Source organism: Equus quagga, chromosome 7 (genome assembly GCF_021613505.1).
Source record: "Equus quagga isolate Etosha38 chromosome 7, UCLA_HA_Equagga_1.0, whole genome shotgun sequence".
NCBI classification, from domain to species: Eukaryota; Metazoa; Chordata; class Mammalia; order Perissodactyla; family Equidae; genus Equus; species Equus quagga.
The window spans coordinates 14,673,651-14,688,743 of record NC_060273.1 but is presented as its reverse complement, the minus strand read 5'-3'; the positions used below and the strand labels follow the sequence as shown (position 1 = coordinate 14,688,743).

The following is a 15,093-nucleotide window of genomic DNA, read 5'->3' as shown; positions in this document are numbered from 1 at the left end:
TAGCAACTCACCCCAGATCACACAGCTAGTGAGTGGCAGAGCTGTCAACCCAGCCTGTCTGGCTAGAGAGCCCACACTCTTATCCACCTCTCTCCGCAGCAAATAGGACATTTTAACATGAAAAAGAAGGCTAAAGCATCGGAATAAGACAGTCCTTCCCAAGAAAAAGGGCTTGCACCTTGACACACTCATACACACACACAAATGCATGTACAGGGGTTTGTAATGAACATTTCATGTAGCAATTGTCCTGTGCTCCACAGTTCGGTGGTGTGTGGAAAAAAGAGCTGACACAGCGGTTTTCCCTCCTGGGTCACAGAACACAGAAGGGGCCACCAGGCCTTGGGGGGGGGGTCTCTAATGGCTGGTTTTTAGGCTTGTGAGCAGCCCCAGGGGAATACCTATCGTGGCCTCTGTTAGGATTCGGCTCTTGGCTGGATGGGATTAAAACTGGGTCATCCCAGGGAGATGGGGACATGGTCAGTGCTTTGTGAGAAGAAGGGCTGGTTTAGGGCTGCGTTGATGTAGGAATTGGGAGGCAGGAAGAGCTTTCCAGATGGGCCAGTGGTCCATCTCTGAGCCCTGTGGGAAGGGACACGCCCATGTGCCCATGTGCATGTGTGTGGAGGCAGGACCGCAAACTCTCAGGTCTTTCAAACAGCAGCTGAGCTCTCTCCAGCAGGGAACAAACTGTTGAGAGGGGGCCCTATGCTGGCAGCCAAGAGCCTGGACAACTAAAAGGGGGCTGGGCCTTTCCCCGTCCAAAGGTGTCTGACCTTTTCTGAATTACTTTGCAATTTGCCTTAACCTTGCCCCTCATGACTCCAAATAAAGAAGCATTCACATTTAAACACCACGGAGCAATTTGTACCAGAAAGAGAGATTCCCCCACCCCGACCCCGTTATTTTCCACATTTCAAGAGGGTCCCGAGAAAAGGCCATCAGGAGCTGACCCAGAGTTTGCAGTCCCCTTTACGATCCTAAAATGACCTTCACAGACCCACTCATGCAACCAACCGGCGTCACCGACTGAGCCCTGCGGTGGCCCAGAGAGTCCAGGCACATGGATGTGTCAGTGACCCCAGACAGACCGGGATGCCTGCGCTCAGGGGCTTTCATTTTAGTGGGAGACACACAATAAATATAAAAGAATGACTTGTGTAGTTTGTTAGAAGGTGATACTTGCCATGGCAAAAAGGAAACATACAGAGCAGGTGAAGGGGTCCGGGAGGTGGAGGGTGGGGGTGGCCCAGGAGGGGGTCACGTGGCTCTTTGGAGGGAGGGCATTGCCTGCACAACTAATATAGAGAACCAGACAGTGTACTGCCCCAGCTCCACGAGAAAGGAGGGATAAAACAAGAGAACTTTATGATAACAGAGAAGTAATGAAGTCGGGGACGGCTTCTAGAAGAAACATCCCAAAGGCATCAGCTGCAAGAGCAGAGCGACACAGGAGTGTGGTAGTGACAACCCAAACACCCTGAGCGGCTTTGATTTTCTGAAACGGTGAATAGCTCTTGGGAGAATTGGGGATCCAATCATGCTGCTCGCCTCACGACGCACATAGCAGCTGCGTCCCTGGAAACTTCAGTGCGTGCGCAAATCACACAAAGATACCAGGTGCTTACTTGTCAGATGGAGTTTGGTTCTCGCCTCAGATCACCAGAACGGGTTTTCACCTGCTGGCGTGTCTGCTTGGCTCTTGGATGGTGGGCGTCCCAGGAAACAGGATGTTTATCGTGTGGAATGGGACCCACCAACCTGGCTTTCCCCCTTGAATTAAAAGCCAGCAGTATCCTCCATTCATGATGGCTTCTAAGCCTCCTCTCCACATTTCCAAAATGCCCCCCAGGAGGAGGTACCACCCCAGGTTGAGAATCACTGCTCCAATCCATTTGTCTTGCACACATGGAATCAGAGGGTGCCATGGGTGAGAAGGTTTGTCTGTGACCACACTGCCAGTTAGTCCTGGGGCTAGATTATCATCACCAGTCGTAGCAACGATAAAAATTGTATGTTCAGTGGTTTTCTGTTAAGAATTTGACCCAAGGGCCCGGCCCAGTGGCGCAGCCGTCCAGTGTGCATGTTCCGCTTCAGTGGCCTGGGGTTCACTGTTTCGGATCTCTGGTGCAGACATGGCACCGCGTGGCAAGCCATGCTGTGGTAGGCGTTCCACATAGAAAGTAGAGGAAGATGGGCACGGATGTTAGCTCAGGGCCAGTCTTCCTCAGCAAAAAGAGGAGGATTGGCAGCAGTTAGCTCAGGGCTAATCTTCCTAAAAAAAAAAAAAAGAATTTGACCCAAGAGAAAGCATACGGATAAAGAACAGCTATCCTCTAATACATTTCAAAATAATAACTTTCATTTCTCAATGATGAATGCAATTTTGTAGAAAGTTTGGAAAATACAGAAAAGCAATAAGAAAAAAAAGACTTCTACTGTCATCACCTAGAAATAACTACTGCCAGGGTCTTCGTGTGGTTGTTTTAATTTATACACACGTGCATGCGCATACATTTTTACTAAAATGAGATTAGATCCTTTATATTCTGTTCAAATGTCTTTTCCACTTACAACATACTGTGAACATTTTTTCACGTCATTATGTGAATTATTTTACATCATTTACAGTTGCTCAGTATTCCATTCAATGGATGCTCCGTAATTTATTCAACCGACCCCTTATTGTTGGACATCCTCTTTTTGTTGGTTTGTTTTATATTTTAAACAGTGCTGAGAAGACTTTCATCAGGATCATTGTAAAAACACAGTGGTTGACTGCGTGGACTCTGGGGTCAGACTCCCCGGGATGGACTTCCAGCCCCACCACGTCCTAGCTGTATGACGTGGAAGAAGACATTTGGACTCTCTGGGGCTCATTTTCCTCATCTGTAAAATGGGGCTATGATAGTTCCTACCTCATTGGGCTACTGAAAGGATTAAATGGGTTAATCCACATAAAGCATATAGAAAGAGCCGCCTCTAGAAAACAACTGCTCATTGTGGCTTCATTATCATCACCACCATCATCATCCTTGTTGTAACTCTTGTGCACAGATGTTATATTTTCTTAATGTAAATTCCTAAAAATAAAATGACTAGGCCGAAAGCTACGATTTTTGATATATGACAGTCTGATCGGCAATGGAGATTTATTATAATTATGACAAGCTGGTAAGTTGGTTTCTCCTGCGGCGACCCCCGTGAGTGGTCTGTGGGTCTGGAGACACATTTTAAGATCAGGTTCATCCACGTCGTCCCGGCTTCTGTTTCATTAGGCGCAGATGCTCCTGAACGGTCCTGAGCCTGTTTTACTCTCCTGCATTATGTTCACCACCCCAGACTTCTTAAAGATCCCGCAGGAAGGAGCAAAGCAGGTGGCAGTGGATGTGGAGGTTCTGCTCCCGGCGTGTCCTGGACAGAGCGACCTCCGAGGAAAGCACAGTCAGTGTGGGAGGACCTGAGACCAGGGAGCCTTGCCTGCTCCAGCCTAGGATTCCCCACCTGCTCCAGGAGCTGGGGTGGGGGAGTGAAAAGAGGGCTCAGGGCAGAACTGGTTTAATATAGTCACCCCTCCTTTACGAACATTTCTATTACTTGCTATTGAAGAAGAGCTAAGCAGACACTGTTGGCTGGACCACCTACTGTTCATTCCTAATCCCGTTCTAGAAGCTAGAAAACCAGATCCTCACCTTCCCAGCCTTCCTGACAGCGAAGGGTGGCCATAATGCCAAATTCTGCTGGCTTTGTCCTTTATCTTTCTTTACCATCTTAACATGGATGTGATGTCTGGAGATGTGGCAGCCATCTTGCAACCATGAAGACAAAAAGCCAACATGCTATGGATGGCAAAGCAGACAGAAAGAACCTAAGACCTTGACGGCATCGATGAGCTACCAAGCCCGTCTTGAAATATCCTATTAAACAAGTCAAAATGCCCTGCAGGGTCAAGCTGGATGTTCTGTTACTTACAAATGAAAGAATTCCTAATACAGGCTCCTTAGAATAATTTATACCCATTCTTTTTCTTTTTTTGCCATTACTGAACACTTTTTCCTAATAAAGAAGAAGAAACAAATTCCTGACTCAAAATCTATGCCACAACACTCAACACTTACTCCTCCGTTTGGGCCTCTCTTGGAGGAGGAAGACATCCTAGCTAGTAGGACCAAGGGTTAGCAACCCACAGCAAAGGCTTCCTTCTTCTGTCCATGGTCATATTCGCACTCACCGCTGTCTTCTCCGGAGGTGATATCTATGGGAAAATTCTACAATCCTGCATGAAAGTATCTCCCCAATGTGATTAAAACTGTGGCTGGTGGGACACTGAATAACTGACTTAGGAATTACTCAGAAAAGCACAGATAGAGAGAGGGAAAGAGACAGAGCAACAGCAAAGATCTGTCAGCCCTGTCAGTTCTTGCTGTGGCCAGCCGTTTTCCGCCGCCTGTCCTGGAAAGCAGAAAGGCAGAAAGCTGGGTCGTGGTGTGAGAAGGAACCAGCAGCCTCAGAGAGAAGCCAAAATGAGAGAGGGGGAGAGGGCACCGCCTCCTGGGTTCCCTCCAGTGCTGCCTCTCCATCTCCTTCTGAGGCTGAGCCCCGTCCTGCCCAGCATCCTCCCAATAAATTCCCGTTATCTTTTAAGACAATCAGACTGGGTGACCACTGCTGGCAAATGAAAGAGCTGTGATCTTTAGAGCAAGCTTTCATCAATCAGGAGGTACCAGAAATTTGGTGCAGGTCAGGGAAAATGTCAGAAGGTGAAGAAAACATTTTGCCGGCGGCTTTGTCTAGGTAAACCAGCCAAATGAGTAAAAAAGCTAACAGACCAACAGCAAACTCAAATTATCTGTGAAAATTCGGAGTAGCAAAGACATTGGCTAATTCTTTTGCTAAATGAACTAAAACGATACTCTTCCATGATGGTCTTTCTTTGCCTGCATCTGTGGCATGTAAAATGCTCTCTCCTTTGTCCAATTTTGCACTCCAATAGTTATAAACCTTACACAGCCACAGCCACTGCAATAACATTTATTTAGAGATTTGCAGTTTACAGAGTGTCTCTGCTGTAGGTAACTCGTGGAATGGCAGTTGGTGGGGGGATGAAGAGGAAAGACAGTAAGATGCACCGGGAGCCATGTTCGTACCAGAACAACCTGCAGTAAGAACATGGTTGATGGGGCCAAGAATTTACTTTTGATTTACGTCAAGTATATCAGACTTTCCCTCCCCGGATTGGGAATTGCGACCCAGAGACCTCCATGCACTCTTCAGGGTTTATGTAAACTTCGGGCTGCGACGTGGCCATCTTTTACCATGCGAAGAGAAAAGCAGACAAAATCAGGGGCAAGCGTGTGGTGCGGGTCCCAGCGGGAGAGAAACAGCAGACACAAAGCTCGCAGGCTGGAGCATGCGAGCTGTGTTCAGGGAGCAGAAAGGAAGCCGGGGACGGTGGAGATGGCAGGAGATGGGGTGGACCGAGCCTGCGAAGTCTGGTCCACACATGATAAGGAGGGTGAGTACGTATTCTAGGTGGCAAGAGGAAACCATCACAGGAGAGGATGGTTAAGCAGGAAAATGACAGGGTCAGTTTCCTTTCCGAGAAGCTGGCTCTGACCGCTGGGTGGACAAGGCTTGGGCAAGGCAGGGGGACAGTCAGGAGGCAGTCTTTGCTTTGGCGGAGGTGGCGGTGCTTGGGTGGGGTGGGGAAGGAAGGAGCAAGGACCCACTGGGTTCATTTCTCTATAAAACGGGGATTGAAAGGTCCTCTTGTCTTCTGGGGGATGATGAAGGGTAGCCGAGCTAATGCACGATAAGGGTTTGGTACATAGTAAGTTCTCATTAAGTGGCAGTTATTATTATCATTATTCCCCTAATAATAAGAGACCCTCACTAAGCTGATATGCTAGGGTAGGAAACAAAGTAGTAGTAAAAATAAAGTGCTAGGACTGAGACAGACAATAGAGGGCGCTGTGGCAAGCCATGTGCCCCCGATCCCGCTTTGAAAGAATGCAGTGTACGGAATCAAGGATTCCGTTTTTGGTTCTGCTTTCTGGCCCGCTCGCCATCCTTCTGTCTGAATTTCTGTTTGTCCCTCTGCCAGACTTCTTCCTCTTCCACTTCCTTCAGACAGGAGATTTTTGAGACCTTTTCCGGAATAACTACCCTATTTTTATTCCTGTAAAATTAGTCCTCTCCTGGGAGGAAGGAGTCTCCTCTGGGAGTCTGGGGTCCTTCCGCTGCCCCGGAGAGATGCTGCGGCCTCGGCCGGCTCAGGATGCAGACCCAAGCAGGGCCGGGTACCAGGTGAGACCCGCAGGAGGGCGATGGGCGCCCGGAGTCCTGAGCCTCCTCTCCGGGCTCCCAGCCCAATCACCACCGCCTCCACCCTATTCTTTCTTCCATTTGTAGAGAAAATAGGTTCTGTCCATCCCCTTCCAGATTTATGGGCTGGAATCGGGGGCTGGGAGGTGGTCTCTGGTGAGGAAGGGAAGACGGAGGCAGTGTCTCAAGGTAGAAATAGCCATTCTTTGTCGACACTCCTTTGTGCCACAGACTTTAAGTTTAATTTTTTAAAATTTGAGCATGTCTAGGTAATATGTGTATGCAGTCCAAAAAAAAAAAAAAAAAAAGGATAATCAGTAAATACCCACCTTGTCCTGAGATATACTGTGCATTTGCAAACGTATACATATTCTTGTTCTTTCTTTACTTAAATGGCAGTTTACCTGATGCACTTCTGCACCTTGTTTTCCCACTTAATTATACACATATATGTAGAACTTTCTGTCTACATATAGAGCTTTATAATAGCTGTATGTGTGTGTCAAAATTTATTTAACCGGCCTCCTAGCTGTGGAGATTCAGGCTGCTCTCAGTTTTTGCTATTCTAAACAACGCTGCAAGGAACATCCTGGTACAAATGTCATTGTTTGCGCAGCAAACTTTAAAATTTTTCTGTAGTTGAATTGATCATGCCTTTGGCTTCTGGGTTTGGGTCCAGCTTAGTAACGCCTTCCTCTCTCTGACACTTAAAAACAAAACCCCTGTTTTTAGTACTTTCATGGTTTTGCTTTTTACATTTGTATCTTTGTTTGGCTTTTCGTTTGTGTAAGTGTGAGGTTGGCATCCAGATTAGGTTTTTTACCCCCAGATGCTCTGCCAGGCCCTTGAGGCGATTACTCTCACCACAGCCCAGAGATCTAGTACCATATCTCTGTTTTACAGATGAGAAAACAGAGGCTCAGAGAGGTTGAGGCATGTGGCCCAGCTCACTCAGGGAATAATAGGAAACTAGGTTCTAACTGGAAACCCAGTGACCCTGCCCTTAACTACAATAAAAATAGCATTTATTTTGAACCAGGCAATTGCTTTTTTTAAAAAAAATATAATCTTTCTATTTTGGAGTAGTTTTAGAGTTGCAGGAAATTTTGAAAATAGTACAGAGCATTCCCATACACCCAGGCTCAGTTCCTCTGATTATTATCATCTTACATCCGTATAGTACGTTTCTTACGGCAGATGAACCGATGTTGACACATTATTGTGTCTAAAGTCCATACTTTACTCAGATTTGCTTAGTTGTCACTTTTTTCTGTTCCATATCCCCATCCAGCTGCCACATCACGCTCGTCGTCATGTCCCCTTAGGCTGCTCTTGGCTGTGACAGTTTCTTGGACTTTTCGTGTTTTTGGTGATCTTGACAGCTTTGTGGAGCTGTGTACCTGGTGAACAGCCCTCGCTCGGGGTTTGTCTGATGTTTTTCTTGTGATTAGACTGGGGTTATGGATTTGGGGAGAAAGACCCCACAGAGAAAGTGTCATTCTCATCACATCCCATCGAGGGTGCACGCCATCCACAGGACTCATCATTGTGGATGTTGACCTTGATCCTCCGTCTGAGGAAGTGTTTGTCCCGTGTTATCCAGGTAAAGTTACCTGCCCCCAGCCCCATAGTGTCCTCTTTGGAAGGAAGTCACTGTGTGCAGCCCACACTGAAAGAGTGGGGAGTCGTGTTACCAAATCAGGTTCATTTTCCCCCTTGCAGGAAAAGCGAATCACCAAAATGACGAGTTTGCAGCAGAGAAAGGGTTTATTCACGAGGCAGCCCAGCGAGGAGACGGGAGAGCAAATCTCAAATCTGCCTCCTCGAAAAATGGGGATTTGGGACATTTATGGGATAAAGGGTTAGGGTGGTCTGAAGTGTGGAGCTGGATGATTGGAGGGGAGGAGGAGTGAAGTAATCGATGATCTGCGTGCGCAAGCGTAGGCAAGCCACGTGGCTCTTCACAGGACGCACGTTCACAAAATGGTGTTAGCATGATCTGAGGGGGGAGTTTTCGGTTCCCTGAGGTCAGGAGGTCACCTATGGGACACCTGCAGAGGCCCACTTGCTGGGTTGGTGGTCTCTCCCTGCCTAAACTGGACAGGGGTTGACTCTTAGTTTCTGAAAAACAGCTCAAGCATCTGTTACCATGGGGACCCCAGCATCAGGTATGTTTTCTGCAGGAACCTAGTGCAAGCCGGATAATATATTGCCCCAGCAGCTCAGCTAACAATGGGTGGAAGGATAACAAAGCTACAATTAATAACTGCCTAAAAAACTTTAGTCACTGGCTACCTAATCGTTAATGGCTAACTGCCCACCGGTTTTAATTATGCTCCACCTCCTTGAAGCATCTATATGAATTATTTGGAATTCTTCTGTGCAGGAGATTTATCAGACTTCCCCATTTAGTATTTACTTTGGCAATTACTTGCATAATAAACAAATATATGTACTATTTATTTAATTATTTGGCATCTATATTTGGCAATTACTTTTAACTTCATGTTTTGAACTGTGCGTGGATCAGTGTATAGCAATGGGACGTGCATACGGTGCAAAAGGTATGACAAACACATCATACAGTGAAAATCCTTCCCGGCACCGTTTTCATCCAGCCTCCCACTCGAAGGCTATCTCATACCTCTGCAAACATGCACAGATATTTTATTCCTTTTTGGGCCCGAATGCTAACTTGTTGGATACACTTGTGTGGCGTCTGGGTTATTTTTATTAGACACTTGCATTTAGTAAGACATCTGGGAGGGCGCGCCTTATCCCGGCCGCCGGGTGGAGCCTTCCTGGGGCTCTCGGGCTCTCCAGCCGGCTGTGCCATCGCCGCTCCGGGACGCAGCGGGGCGCGCCGACCCACCCCGCTGCGGCCCATCCCTGCCGCCCCGCCCGGTGGTCCAGCGGCGGCGGGCGTGGGAAGGGCCGCCCGGCCGCCCCGCCCCGGCCTCTGTGACGTCGGCGCCGGAACCTGGGATCCCGGCTCCGGGAGGGAAGGCCGGGCAGCGGCGGTGGCCTCGGCGGGGCGCGCGGCGCAGCCATGAGCGAGTCCAGTGCCAATGCGCTCCCGGTCGGCAGGCGCGGCAGGCAGCCCTTCGTGCACCAAGGTAGGCGGCGGGCCCGTGCTCCGGGGGCCCCAGCTCCTTCCCTACCGCCCTGCGCCGGGTCCCCTGGCTTTGGGGAAAGTGATCTTTCTTATTCCTGCTCTCCTTCCGCCCGCCCATCCTCATCCAATTGAGAGGGCGCATGCCCTACCTAAAGGAGCACTAGAATGGGAGTCCCGACCGTAGTGGGTTTGCCTTCCCATTACCGGCCGAGGGATCCCGGTCTCTAAATAACTTTATCTGTTAAATGGAGAGATCCTGGGATCCCTGCCAGCCCTGACATTCCGGTACCAGGTGCCAGCCTCCCAAACATTTCAGCCTTTCCAATTAGGCAGACTTGGAACTGTATTCTGCCTCGGCTGTTTAGTGCTGTGTGGTCTTTGGTAAGTGGCCTGCCTTCTCTGAGCCTCAGCTTATTCAGCAGGAAAATGGGAATAGGATGTTGGTGGGATTCCCTGAGAGAAAAATGTGTGAAGTGCCTCTCACGGTACGTGGAAAGGCACAATGAATGGTAGCCGGGCAAGTGTAATATTTTTTTCTTAGGTGAAAGTTACAGTGAAGTGTACAGCTTTGTGAATTTTTGCATAAATGTGGACAACCACCACCCAGTCAAGTGGGAAAAGTTGCCAGCAGCCGGGCGGGCTTCTCTGTAGCATTTGTAGCTTAATTTGCCCCTAAAAAAAAAAAAGATGAGAGCCTGCTGTGAGCTTTATCTGCAGTGTTTTCTCTATTTCGGTTTGAGAATAGCGATCTTGTTACAGAGACTTAGGCGCCCTTCTGATTGCATTGTTCTCCATGTTCAGAAGAAAAGACATCGGAGAGACCCAGACTCGGGGAACCTGCTCAGGAATCAGAAGTGAGCCCAGGCTGGTGCTGATGCTTTTCCAGCCCCTTAGGAATACTGCTGGCATCCTCTGCATTTCAGCCTTTCGCTAAGAGCCATTCAAGTATTTTCTAGCTGGTGTTTACTTCTCTTCCCTTATTTTAGCGCAGTCTGTCACATGTAGGGTGCCAGCCCCGGTTTCCCCTACAGAAGGCATGACAGTCATCTTTCTTGGATCTTTGTAGGGGTTTGAGGGAACTCCCTAAGCGTCTTTCTATGACTGTCCTAGCTGGTCCCTGTGACAAAAAGTCTCCCCTGTCCCTTGGCCAGATGATGTTTTACGACCTGGTCCCCACTGGCTTGGGTGGGAGCTCAGAAGGGACCACGTTTGTAACTGTGTAGTCCTTTCGAAGCCGTGACCCGCTGTGTGGGCATCATGGGAAGACAGCTGGAGGGAGGCAGGAGACAAAGGGCGGCTGGTTTACAGAATGGAAAAGGCATGTCCTCTTACATGATAACAGATCACACTGCTCTCCTTCTTAATTAAGACTCTCCAGTGGCTTCCCACTGCTCTGGGAGTAAACTCCAGGCTTTTCTATGGTAGCCAACAGGGCCTGGTGACGGAACCCCAGCTGCTCTCTCCCTCATCACCTATGACCCTCCCTTAGCCTGTCCTGCTCCAGCTACACTGACTGCCTTTCCATTCCTCCACCCTGTCAAGGTTGTTTCTGCCTCAGGGCCTTTGCATCTGCTCTTCTCTTTGATCTTCATGTGGCAGCCTCTTCCTCCTGTCAGGTCTCTGCTCAAATGTCACCGCAGAGAGGCAGACCTCTGGAGCCATCTTGTCTGAAGAAGTGCCCCCATCTCTCTCCCCTTGACCTTGCTCGTGCCTTCAAAGCACTTTCTGCCATCTGAAGTCACCTGGTTTGACTGTTTCCTTGTTCGTTAGCTGACTCGCCTTCTAGAATGTGGGTGCCAGGAAGAGCAGGGGCTTTGTCTTGTTCCCATTAGGACCCAGAACAGTGTCTGGCACATGGTAGACACTAAATATGTGTTGAGTGAATGAATGAGTGAATTCATGAAATGTCCTGCAGCCACACTGGCAGCTATGGTGTAGAGGTTGTCAGTGTAGACTCCTGATTCCCAGAAGCAAATCCTCATTTCCCCATTTACTGGTTTTGTCTTTGAGGAAGCTTGGTGCCTCCCTTTCCCTATGGAGATAATGATAGTGCCTGCTTCAGGGGCTCATTATGAGGATTAAAGAGTTAATTTACATACAGAACTTAGTAAGTGCTTGTATTCGTTATCTCCGCTGTGTAACAAATTACCCCAAACTTAGTGTCTGAGAGCAATAATAATCACTTCTCTCAGTTTCTGTAGCTCAGGAATTTGCAAGTGACCAGTCTGGGTGGTTCTGGCTCGGGGTCTCTTATGAGGACTCAGTCACGGTGTCAGCCAGGGATGCGGTCATCCGAAGGCTCGCCTGGGGCTGGAGGATGCCCTCCAAGGTGACTTGCTCACATGGATGGCGTTGACACTGGCTGTTGGCAGGAGGCCTCAGTTCCTCTCCAGGGGGCCTCCCAGACGGCAGCTTGAGTGTCCTTGGGACATGGTGGCTGGCTTGCCTTGGGCAGATGATCCAAGAGAGAGCAAGACAGAAGCCGTAGTGTCCTTTATGATCTGGTCTGGGAAGTCACACCGGTTGGCCCTGCTCAGTGTGGGGGGGCCTAGATAAGCGCTTGAATGTCAGGATATTGCTGGAAGAGGACCACTGGGGTGTCCTGGAGCCTGGCTGCCATGTGCCATGCATATGTTCACCGTTGTTGTTCATGTTGCTGCCTCCCCTGCTGGAGGAGCTCCAGTGGGCCAGGGGCTGGGTGGCTCAACATGGCATCCCCATGCTCAGCACAGTGCTGGGTGCATAGTAGGCCTTCAGTGCATGTCAGGTGAGTGGACGCCCGTCACGATTTGGCTGCTGTTTGAGTGCCCAGATTCCCCTACACCTGCCAGATGGCCTCCACGCTGCTTCCTGAGCCTGCAAAGCCCCTCGGTTCCCTCTACCGTGGGCACCATTCCCTTACTTCCTTACAAGGCATACTCCTCTTCTTTCAATCTAGTGTCACTTCCTCCCAGAAGCCTTCCCTAACTACCTCCCTTCCCAAAGGCTGGACTATGTGTCCCTTCTCTGTGCCCGCCCAGCCCGCTGGCCTCACCCTGTCAAAGTATTCATTGAACTATATTCTTTTTTTTTTTTTTTCTGAGGAAGATTAGCCCTGAGCTAACATCTGCCTCCAATCCTCCTCTTTTTGCTGAGGAAGACTGGCCCTGAGCTAACATCCATGCCCATCTTCCTCTACTTTATATGTGGGACACCTGCCACAACAAAGCTTGCCAAGCGGTGCCACGTCTGCACCTGGGATCCGAACCGGCGAACCCCGGGCCGCCAAAGTGGAACGTGTGCACTTAACCACTGTGCCACCAGGCCGGCCCTGAACTGTATTCTTGATTTTCTCCAGTTGGATTGTTTTTAAGACCAGGAATTTTGGAATGGAACAGACCAGGGTTCAGACACTGACTTGCCGTCTCATAAGTGGTGTGGCCTTGAGCAAGCTACTTCCTTTTCTGAGCCTCAGTTTCCCCATCTGTAAAGTGGGGGTTCTGATAGGAGTAGAGGCTGTAAGGCCACCTTGTCCCAGGGCTCCTGGAGAGTATTGTCACTCTGAGCCGGCCCCTGCCGACCTCCCCAGCCTCCCCACAGGCCCAGCCACCTGCCAGTCCCTCCCAGCGTTTCCTTCCTTGGGTCTTCGCAGCCGCTGTTCCCTCTGCCTGGCACACCCTTCACTCTGCTCCTCTGCGGCCAGCTTCTCACGATTCTGGTCTCAGCTTGAGTGTCACCTCCTCCAAGAGGCAAAGACGCCACTCTATCTCAAGTCCCCCCCAGAGACGTTTCCTCCCCCTCAGCCCCTCAGCCCCGTGATGCCTGGGGTGTTCTGTGTTTGTTGAATGGAATGACTCTTCGTGGCTTTTCCCCTTTGCCAAATGTTTGCAATATTCCGGCCACTCAGTACATCACACCCGGTCATCTTCAACCAGCTTGCACGCAGCAGCTTTTTTCTTATTGAGATATAATTCACGTAACAAAACCCATCATTTGAAAGCGTGCAGTTCAGCAACATTCAGCACATTCACAATGCTGTGCGACCATCACGTCTATCTAGTTCTGAAACATTTTCCTCACCTCGGAAGGAAACCTTGCACCTAGTGAGCAGTGACCCCCCATTTCCCCTCCCGCCAGCCCCGGGCAGCCACCAGTCGGCATTTTGTCTTAGGGACTTGCCTATTTGGGCATCCCATTTTGATAGAATCAGACACTAAGTGATCTTTTGTGGCTGCCTTCCTTCTCTGAGCGTGAGGAATGTTTTCGCAGCTCGTCCGTGCTGTAGCCGGTGTCAGTATTCTGTTCCTTTTTGTGGCTGAGTAATGTTCCATGGTATGGATGTACCACAGTTGGTTTATCCCTTCATCCATGGTGGACGCTTGGGTTGTTTCCACCTTTTGGCTCTTAGGAGAAACATTCGGTTACAAGTTCTCATTGGAACATCCGTTTTCAGTTCTTTGGCGCGTACACCTAGGGACGCAATTGCTGGATGATATGGTAATTCCATGTCTAAATTTCTGAAGAATGGCCAACTGCAGGGACTCTCGACCCTTCTGTGGGGAGTGACTGTGACCATTACCCCATTGTTTGGTGGGGGAACCGAAGTGACGTGACCGAGATGGTGATGTGATCACAGAATCAAAACCTGGGTTCTGGCTGCAGGGCCACTGGCCCCCCTCTCGCCACCTCAGGGGGCCCCGCTCTCTCGAGGGGACCAGGCAAAGCCGGACGTGACTGCGTTTGGACTGACCCCACTTGCCAGAGGGGCAGGGGAGCCCTGGAAGGGGAAAGTGATAAAACGAAACAGCCCCTTTAGACGCCTCTGTGAAGGAGATTGGAACTGGTTTTCCTTTTTTTTAAGATAAATGAAGAGAACCTCTGGCGGCAGGTTGTATGGAGCCTGCCTGGCCTAGGTGTGAATCCCATCCCAACTTGGCCAGTTCTCAGCTGTGTGCCTTCAGCAAGTCCTGTTCCCTCTCTGAGCCTCAGTTTTCTCATCTGTAAAATGGGGACGATAATCCTGTCCCATTCTTCTGCGGTCACTGAGAGGATTTAACGAGATGAGCACATCAAAGACTTAGTGCCATGCCTGGAAGGCGCTGAGCAGTCAAATGGTAGCTGTTAGTGTTATGATGATTATTATTATTTGGGCCCTCTCTACCCCAAATATAAAATTCCATGGCTGCGTGTGCTGTGTGCCTGTACTTTCTGGAAATATGCTATTAGATATGTATATAGTTAACTATTCTTTGGGCTGTTTCAGTGCAACACGTTGTATTAAACTTGAAGACAACTATTCGACCTTCAGTATTTATTTGTCCTCCTTACCTGCCAGGCCTGTTCGTCCCCGTCACTCATCACCTTGAAGCTTTCCCAGGAGGGAGGGATCCATGCACCGCGGGCTGGACGGGGCGGGGCTGCAGGGGCTCCCGGTGAGCCAGCCGGCCGCCCGAGTTATTTTCTCCCCTCTGACTTGGACAGGCCAAGCTCTGCCCAGCAACTCAGGCCCCATTTGGCCCAAAGGCCCTCCGCGGCTTATTTTATTTTTGTTTTTTTTAGGAAGTGAAGAATTGAGAGAGATAAAAGAAGGAAATGACTTGTCGGTGTTGTAACCTTTGTTGCAATCTGGGTGCTTTTTAAAGGAGCATTGTTTGGGTGTGGGACCACCCAGACCT

General features: G+C 49.5%; 1 protein-coding gene across 9 annotated transcripts in view; it reads left to right on the top strand.

Annotated features, from left to right (window-relative positions):
• Window positions 1-9,310: 9,310 nt before the first annotated feature.
• TMC7 (transmembrane channel like 7) overlaps window positions 9,311-15,093 on the top strand; it is a 48,990-nt gene continuing 43,207 nt past the window's right edge. For all 9 annotated transcript variants that reach the window (XR_006889579.1, XM_046668637.1, XM_046668638.1 and 6 more), the window contains exon 1: window positions 9,311-9,440. Coding sequence is in view for 8 of the 9 variants with exons in the window: in XM_046668637.1 (XP_046524593.1) it covers window positions 9,374-9,440 (67 nt within the window). In the remaining variant the exon portion in view is untranslated. The remainder of the gene's footprint in view (window positions 9,441-15,093) is intronic.